We start from the raw sequence: 10,000 nt of genomic DNA on the forward strand, positions 1-10,000 counted from the left end.
TTTTGGGTAGCTTAATATTAGTATTACATTTTCCAATGCACATTTTATCGCCTTGCATATGATTTAGTTTTACTGTTATATTTTCTGATTCTCCTATGGCTTCAAACACGTCAAAACATCGAGGATGACTCAACAAGGCCAATTCTTTCTGCTACGTGTGTGGGGACTTCACAACAGCGTCGAACCATCACTTCCCTCCTCAGAACTGCCTACTTTCACGATTTTTACTGTAAAATTGGTGATCAGGACAAGTCTTGGGCTCCACACATCTGTTGTAAAACCTGCTACAATGGACTAACTACATGGTTTAATGGCAAGAAAGTGGCTTTTAACTTTGCAGTCCCGATGGTTTGGAGAGAGCCACGAAGACACGCAGATGATTGTAATTTTTGTTTAACTAATATAACTGGTTTCAATGCATCTACTAGGAAAAAGATCAAATATCCCAACCACCCATCTGCTATGAGACCCGTCCCCATTCAGATGATCTTCCTCTATCCACACCTCCAGTAAATAAGGATCATCTTTCCTGATGAACATGGAGAAAGATTCCACCAAGACAATACGAAGATGGAGAACACCTATCAAGGCAAATGGAACCCCGGCATGATGGGAGACTTCTGCTGGATGCTCTTGCGTGACATCCCGGAGGCAAAATACACCAGATCTTCTAAGAAAACACACCTTTAACTGTCTGTGGTACTATGAATTGTGTATTGTGTCATCCAGATATATTGATTCAATCAGTGTTCTTTTTCTATCCTGTTTTATCTGTTTTAAGCTGCTGCAACTCTGGAAATGTGCACATATATTCTCTGTTCATACTAAAATGAGACTTTGTAAACAGAAAACTAGAGGTGATAAGAGCAAAACTACAGTATTTATAAATTTGAATTCAGCACACCAAAATTAGCACAAAACACCTATCCACATTTTTGCCTCAGACCATTTTTTTTTTGGGGGGGGGGTAAACTAGTATAATAATAATAATAATAATAACAATAATAATAATAATAATAATAATAATAATAATAATAATAATAATAATAATAATAATAAGAAGAAGAAAAAGAAGAAGAAGAAGAAATGAAAATAACCATAACGAGCTAGATGTATGCTTCGATACTGTGAAACCTCTGTTAACCAAGATTATGATTTAAGAAAATACAATTATTTTAATATATTTGCAATCTTATTTAGTGATATCTTATGCTTTTGTACTATGTATGTTTGAATGAATATCAACTAGATCGCTTGTACCTTTCATTTTTTGTGTTTGTTGAAGTAGGTTCCTTTTAGTATTGTGTTACTTGCTTTCGTTGAAATCCATTATTTTTTTTTTTTTTTTTTTTTTTTGAGAGCTGATATGAGTATCACATATTAATCACTAACAAGAATGTACAGTAATGAGACTATTGAGGATAAGGATGCGATTGAATTACTGCAAATGGAGTAGAGTTATTAATATCTGGCTCCGTATGGAACAGGGAACTCCATACTGATCAATTTTTATAGTCTAATGCTTTTTAGCCATTAAACATAATGATAACAATAGTATCAATAATATTAAAAGAAAACATGTGTTGTGATGACAAAAAACTTTTCTTTATTAATCAAATCATTAAAAAAAAAACATAAAGTTGGCGAAATTGAAGTCTTTCCGATTCTTGAAAAGGTTTTATTTCTTTTGAAAATCACATTCTCGAAAAAAGAGTTATTGATGTGCTGTAAGGCAACAGTCCAGATTTTAAGAACGCAGTTAGCTCTAATACGAAAAGCATGAACTTCTGCAAACTGGTTACATTTGGTTAACTGCGGCTACAGTTTATCTTGAATTTATTCCTCTCAGCCCTTATGTCAAAGTGTGGTTCATTGATAGCTGGATATTTCGGCTACATAAATAACTCATTATAAATAAAGGATTTTCATAGATTTCACAGGTGAAGAAAATGTACAAGCATGCACTAAACTAACTAACTAACTATATATATATATATATATATATATATATAAATATATATATATATATATATATATATATATTTATATATATATATATATATATATATATGTATATATATATATATACACGTGTAATGATCGATTCTTGAAGGCCTATTTTTCAGTTAAAAAAGTAAGGGTCGAACATTACACGAGATATATATTATAAAAAGTAAAAATTTCTGGCCTACCGGTAGGTAAGCGTAAGCTAGGCCTACGCGAACATTACCCTAGGCTATGCTACCTACCGGTAGGTAATCGTAGGCTATGCTTACACGTATATAAGGCTACCTACCAGTAGGTAAACATAGGCTAGGCCTATATATATACAGTAGTAACCATGTTCATTTAACACCACGCGTATTATTAGCATGGATTTTAATTCATAAACCATCATAAATAGTTTTTTTCCGCTACGAGTAATGACTCTACCATAACGCAGCAGGTATGAAGCTAGCATACAGTCGGGTTGCGTATGTTATAACGTGATATGGTTAATGAAAAAATTTGGCTCATTTTATTTTACTTGGTATGGTACATTAATTGATATTAATAATAATACAAATATATGTATATATATATATATATATATATATATACACATATATATATATATATATATATATATATATATATCCTGTATATGAAACTCTGGCCATAATAATAATCACAAGCTTACGGACCAAGCTTTCTCCTTTTCATATGCTGGACGTGAATCTATATACTTGGAGAGCACAATACTTACCCGTTTATAATTTGGGTAAAATCACGCTAGACATCTTGGCGTAATTATTTTAACACCCAAACAAACAGATGTGATTAAAAAAAAAAAACAAATTAACATGTGTAAAATCATAACCTATTTGGCCTACTTTTTGATAATAATAATAATAATCATCCTCATCCTCATCATCATCATCATCCTCAAACTCATCATCGTCTTGATCACTTCCTACTCCAATGGATAAAGGTTTTGCCAGGGCTAGGTCTTTGAACTATTCTAAACTCTTGTGGGGCCCATTTGAAACTTTTGGGTGGTGGAAATAGCGTGCCCGAACTATTTCCTTCTACCCCTTACCATGATCTCATCCACATAGGGTACGCCTATAGATACATTTCTAATCTTGTCTTGCCATTAATTCCCAATAATCTTCTGAGGGCTTTTTTTCTCAAATCTGAAAACCTTTGGATATTGTAACATTGTCATACCACGACTTATTTCCATACAATAACACAAATCTCACAGAACTAATACATAGAACCGGATTTTTATCTGTAATTTCAGGGAATTTGATATCCATATTCTACTTAACTTAGCCATTGTATGATTTTTTTTCTTTTCATCTTCCATAAAACTCCAATTCATAAGACCCTGTATTATAGTTCATAGTTTTTAGATATTCAAATGGTTCCATCTCATAATTTCTCCTCTTATTGATATTTCATTTTTCATTACATATTCCGTTTCCTCATTTCTGTCTTTCTTCTCTTTATCTTCATTCCATCCTCATGTGATATTTCATGCATTCAATTAAGCAAGCTTTGCAAGTCCTGAGATGTTCTGCTAATTATGACAGCGTCATCTGCATATATTAGATCAGCTAATATCCTGTTACCAATCCAGTCTAATTCTTCCTCATCATCCTTAACTCTTTTATGCATTACAAAATAATAATAATAATAATAATAATAATAATAATAATAATAATAATAATACCTCTTCTTGTTTTTTTTTTCTCTCTCTCTCTCTCTCTCTCTCTCTCTCTCTCTCTCTCTCTCTCTCTCTTATACATTTAATTTGTAGCGAAATAACTTTTGTTATAACTATTATCAGCACTTTGGGTTCTGGTTGCGTTAGTTTCATCAAACAGTTATGCTTTACTCAATTGTTGGCACCCCTCTTCTCTCTCTCTCTCTCTCTCTCTCTCTCTCTCTCTCTCTCTCTTTACACAATTATTTTGTTTCATTAGTATCATCTGACAGTTATTCCTTACTAAAGTGTTATCACTTGACTAAAATCAATTTGGTCTCATTACAAAATTCAATCAAGAAGGCTTTGTGCTTTGTGAGCTCTCACAGAGAAATTGCCTCCTAGCCTGTGGAATATATTTTTTTTTATTTTCTTTTACTTGATTCTAGATTCTTTGTATATTCTATATAACTGCGAAAGACAGTATCTAAATATGGCGCAGGATAGCTATTTCACTATTTCTTATTCATTTGTACAAACGAGTGATTAGATGATAACTGAGAGGCCAGGTGAATGCAACTAAACTTCATCAAACAATCATATAGCTTTTAAAGAACTAGTTATGATCAACAACATCATGAAAATTCAAATATGAAAAAGCTTTTGCTAAAGGGTAAGCGAGTGCCCACAAAGAATACCATATATGTAAAATAGAGCACCCTGCTCTAGAGGGAAGTAATGTAGGCAGTCCATGGAAACCAAGTCTTCTTTGCTACGACTGTTGATGCAGAAAGCCTCTTGCGTACAATGGATCATGGGATAAAGTCCTTGTAAGGGGGCTTTAGGATTAGCTTGCTATTGTCTTTGCGCATGAAAAAAGGGATTGCATAAGGCAGATCTGTCGGTATTTGTTTCTTAGGTGGTGCTTGTAATTCCGGCGGCATGGAGTAAATTTTTCCATAACGTGACTTAGGCGCTGAATTTTTTCGGAGGAGGTTTTAGAAGGTATAAATAGGCAGGGACGACCAACAGGTCACAATATTACCATTTAAGCTGCCGATAGGTCCAGGACGTATTTAGGAGTCGTCCTTAGTCCAAAGAGAACTAGGAAATCTCGATAATCTAGTTAGAGTCCTTGCGACCAGGCATCAAAGCTGCTTCAAATGTGCGATGAAAACTTTCAACCATTCTGTTTGCAGCAGGGTTTTAGGCAGTTATCTGATGCAGTTTAATTCCCAGTATATTCAATAATGAGGTCCACAATTGAGAGGTGAAAGTCGTATCCCTATCAAAAGTAATATGTTTAGGGATACTAACTCCTGCGATCCACCATAGGAGTAAGGCCGATGTACATAAGGCTGAAGTTACAGGGAATAGCTTCAGGCTAAGGAGAGGATCGGTCTATGGCAATATACAGGTAACGATGTCCTCGTGATGATGGTAGAGGACATGCCATAGATGCCAACTCCTTAATCAATGTGCCGATGTACTTTTTATGTTTGGCATGAGGTACAGGCAAGGACAAGGAGCCAATCTTTACTGCCCAAAGTAATGCCATGGCAAATGAGCTTCAAATACAGTAGCTGTGCAATAGGATGGCGTGAGGTATGTGAAAAGCCATGAATAAAATTGAACATATGTCAGCACAGAAAACAGGTATCCATGGTCTAGGTATAGAAGTATTGACATAACTAAGGAGGGTGGCCTTCGAGTCAGCGAGAGGGACGTCTTCCCAATAGAGAAAGTTGAAGGATGTCCTACATGCTTGGAACTCGATATCTTTTGGGTGGGCTTTTACAAAGACGGTATAATCCAATCCAAGGTGAATGGCGGCCCATGGATTTTTTTTTTTACAGGGTATCTGCAAGTGGATTCTTTTTCCTAGAGAGGCGTTGAAGAGTACAGTTGTATTGAGCCACTTCCCAGAGATGTCAAAGTTAACAAGCAGACCATATGTCAGGCAGTCAAGTAAAGGCGTGTACCAGAGGCATGTGGTCCATGCGAATAACGAGTTGTGTGCTTTTCAAGAATTGGCGAAAATGATTGACAGACAAATAAACCGACAGCAATTCACAGTTGGATGTAGAGTAGCCAGATTATGCATTAAAAAGTTTTCTACTGAGAAAGGCCAATAGGCAGGGAAAGACTTTGATCACCTGTTAAAGAACTGACCCAATGGCAATCACTGGCGTCAGTAGAGAAAAAAAGGTGCATGTGGCACGGAAAAAGTGAGAGAACCAGCAGGAGATAGATCATTCTTTGCGTTGCAAAAGGCCGATTCTTGACGGGGACCCAAATTATGGTCTTTTTCGTTGCTCTTAAGGGGAGCTTAGAAGAGGGCAAGAGTGGCAGTGATTGCTAGCAGGAAACTGTTATAATAATTATCATGCCCAAGAGCTCTTGCATTTCTTTGATGGGCGTGGACGCGGGGAAGTTCTGAATTGCTGCTACTTTCTCAAGGAAGGGGTTGACTCCTTCAAGAGGGATGCGGTGCTCTAAAAAGGATACTCAATTGAAACCTAATGTGCATTTGTCGTACCAGACTAAGAGGTTGATCTGATATAAGCAGTCGAGCACGATGCGTAGGTGACAGATGTGTTCCTCTTTGAAGGAGGAGAACACAAGTTTGTCATCAACATAACATACCCAGAAAGAGGAGTCTCCTAAGATGCCATTCATATATGTTGAAAAGTAGCCACAGCAGTAAGAAGAACAAAACAGAAGTAATTTAAGGTGTCGGTTCCAAATGGACTAGTGATCGCTGTCTTGGGAATATCTTCTGGGTTCATGAGCACCTGATAGTACCCCTTCAGGAGGTTGAGCGTGGAGAAAACTTTTACTTTGTGCAAGTAGGAGGTCATGTTTCCTCCAGCTATCTTTGGGAGGGGGTAGTAATTTGGTATTGTCCGAATGTTCAGGCACCTTTAATTCCCATACGGACACAAAGAGCCATCTTTCTTCAGAACGATGTTTATGGCTGACAGCTAGTGGCATAAGGCCTTTATGGCGAAAGCTAGGTTCATCATTCTCAATAAACGTTTGTTTAGCAATGGCCAAACAATCTGGTTCCAGACACCTTAATCTGGCGAATACTGGGGGGACTTTTCGTGTTGATAAGGTGATGAATACCGAGTTTGGAAGCAACCGTGTGCGTTTGATAAGGTTCTGTAGTCAAAAGTTCCTGTTACAAAGTGGGGAGGCTGGCTTAGGCATCTGTTGGTGCAGTGGTGAAGAGAGGGATATGGGATAGGACTAGCTGGAGAGGTGTTGACAAGTAAGATTCAGCGTCCAAAAATCATCGACAAGAAACATTGATCAAGTGTCTGTAATTTGAGAGTAAATCCAAGCCAAGGATCAGCATTGTAACGTCAGCAACAAGAAATAATCAGTGATATCTGACATATCCAAACGATAATTTGAAGTTCTCATAACTATGGGTAAGGATGTCAGATCTGTTGGCTGCTACCAGGGTGAGGTCCTAGCGACTGGCCTTAAAAGAAGAGAAAGGCAATCACCAGTGTCTACCATAAATTTCACGACAGTACTTGCATCATGTAGAAAGAAAAGATTACCGACAGGGGAGGCCACCACCCCAAGCGAGGGCCTACTTACACGTTTTTCTGTAATTGACAACTGTTCGAATATTTCTTCGTAGCATACCTAAATCTGGAGTGGTAGTAGCATAACTGCGGCTTATGGGCGGCCGTAAGTGGCTGTACAGTAGAGATAGTTGGTTGTCGAGCGAAGGAGGGGGAAGTGATCGGCAATTTTGTCGCCAGTCCCGCATGTCCCGTGGTGGGCATCGGTGTCCTACCGCATTTATATGAGCTTCTGTCAATGCTGAACAGTTGTCCACTGCCAGGATAGGAGTCATTGATGGAGGCGTTGAAAATGTTGAAGTGGCTGTCCATAAGGGCGTTACTTTGATTACAAGACCTTCATGGCCAAAATGTCTACACTGGGGGGATGGCAGAGCATTAGGGTTCGGGAAGACACCATACCTAAAAGCAAAAAGTAGATTCAATTAACAAGGAGAGTCGTTTATGGCAGGCTGCAAGTAAGTAATTTTCCTGAGGTCAAGCAAAGCCTTTTAGTTCCCTAATGGTTGGTGAGTTAGCTGTAAAAGTTTCACTATTTAGGCGGGTGAGGGTGGAGAATACTGTTCCGGTAAGTATGATTTGAGGGCATTGTGCGTTATTGGAGGGTCTCTTTGCGCGCACAGCCAATCGGAGGTTTCCCGGATAGTGTCCTCGGGGATTATTACAATAACATAATCTGCTATGATGCTTGATTGAGTCACGCACTTGATGCAAACCTGGACTTTAGTACAGTGGAACCAGGCAAATGCTTCTCTGCTGTTGAAGGGCTGTAGTATAATTTGGGCAAAGTTTGCGATGGTTACAGGTTTGGTGGGCAGCATCAACAAACATTAAGACACAGTAGAGACAAGTCATGGAGGAGGGAGTGGCCACTCCACTGGTCAACAATTCCCTAGCGAGCCATTAGCTGATCCCTGATATATGATATGAGGGCCACCAAACTTTTTTTAAGCAATAATCGATATTTTTATACAGCAACTTGCAAGGTCAAAAATATTAACACATAAAAAAACTTTTGCTATTATGCAAGCAAAAGATGGTCTATTGATAGTGCAGGAAACAGCTGATGCTACTATAAAAAACCAAGACCGTTACATTGTAAGATCGTGTATGAAACGCGTAAGGTACTCATTGAGCAACAGGATCTAAAAATATTTAGCTTTTCAAAATAGACAGAATGACAAACAGGCATAGTGCCACGAGTGAGTTGAAACTGTGCTGGGAACCGTGTTGGTTAGATTCACTGTTCACAAAAAAAAAAAAAAAAAAAAAAAAAATACTCCCTCTTTCGTTTACATTCACTCTCAAGATATATCCTAAAGAGGGAGGAGAGACAGGTTAAGCAAGCATTTTGTCAGTATCTCCTTATAATCTACTTGACTATATATTTGTTTTCAATACTACTTCAATTTTAATTCCAACCCCACCCCCTTTTTTTAAATATTTCAAAACTTGAAGATTTACAAGGGAAATCATATTACTGAAAACAAAGGACTACCACGGATTCTAACACCCCAAAAAACATAAAGATCAAGAGACACTTACAATATGCTTTTTGACGTCCCGGTCTCAGGTTCATATCTATATAGATAATCATGGGTATTAGCAATTAGGATTGGCCTTGAAAATCACCCTTAAATTGTCATTACAAATAGCAATGATGATATGGCAATAATAATGCCCTGCTAAAAACCTTTCCCACAAAAATATGAGAACATGTCCACAAGTATATATAAGACTATTTGCATAACTAATTTTAGAGATAACCGTTAATATACGATGTCAATAATTACACACACATATAAAAACACAAACGCACACACGCACACACTTAAGTATATATATATATATATATATATGTGTGTGTGTGTGTGTGTGTGTGTGAGCGTGTGGGATTTTTATATATATATATATATATATACACGCACTCATATATATATATATATATATATAGTAGGTAGTAGGTTGGCCAGGGCACCAGCCATCTGTTGAGATACTACCTCCAGAGAGATATGGGGTCCTTTGACTGGCCAGAATCCGTAATTCTGGTTGCGGTTTATTTTCCCTTTGCCTACACATACACCGAATAGTCTGGCCTATTCTTCACATACTCCCCTCTGTCCTAATAGAGCAAAAAACACTGTGATCGCAATAAACAATTCTTCTTCTCTTAAGGAGCTAACTACTCAACTGTAAATTATCAGTGACCACTTTCCTCTTGGTAACGGTAGAAAAGACTCTTTACCTATGATAAGCAGCTCTTCTAGGAGAAGGACACTTCAAACTCAAACCATTGTTCTCTAGAATTAGGTATTGCCATAGCCTCTGTACCATGGTCTTCCAGTGTCTTGGCTTTTAGTTCTCTTGCTTGAGGGTACAATCGTACACACTATTCTATCTTATTTCTCTTACTCTTCTTTTTTTTATAGTGTATAGTAGAAATATCTTTTTTAATGTTACTTCTGTTAAAGTATTCAAAATTCTCCTCGTTTACTTTCCTCACTGGGCTATTTTCCCTGTTGAAGTCCCTGGGCTTGTACCATCCTAATTTTCCAACTAGGATTGTAGCCTAGCAACTAATATATATATATATATATATATATACATATAAATATATATATATATATATATATATTTATATATAAATTTATATATGTATATATATATATATATATATATACATATAAATATATATATATATATATATATA

The 10,000-nt window shown here is 36.9% G+C and overlaps 1 protein-coding gene across 1 annotated transcript in view; it reads right to left on the reverse strand.

Annotated features, from left to right (window-relative positions):
* Nucleotides 1–6,049: 6,049 nt before the first annotated feature.
* LOC137651017 (uncharacterized) overlaps nucleotides 6,050–10,000 on the reverse strand; it is a 24,873-nt gene continuing 20,922 nt past the window's right edge. Inside the window, exons 4-6 of the mRNA XM_068384155.1 lie at nucleotides 7,852–8,057; nucleotides 7,352–7,692; nucleotides 6,050–6,186 (exon numbers count right to left, since the gene is read on the reverse strand). Of these exons, the coding sequence (XP_068240256.1) occupies nucleotides 6,050–6,186; nucleotides 7,352–7,692; nucleotides 7,852–8,057 (684 nt within the window). The remainder of the gene's footprint in view (nucleotides 6,187–7,351; nucleotides 7,693–7,851; nucleotides 8,058–10,000) is intronic.

The sequence above is a fragment of the Palaemon carinicauda genome, chromosome 12, assembly GCF_036898095.1.
Source record: "Palaemon carinicauda isolate YSFRI2023 chromosome 12, ASM3689809v2, whole genome shotgun sequence".
Lineage (NCBI taxonomy): Eukaryota > Metazoa > Arthropoda > Malacostraca > Decapoda > Palaemonidae > Palaemon > Palaemon carinicauda.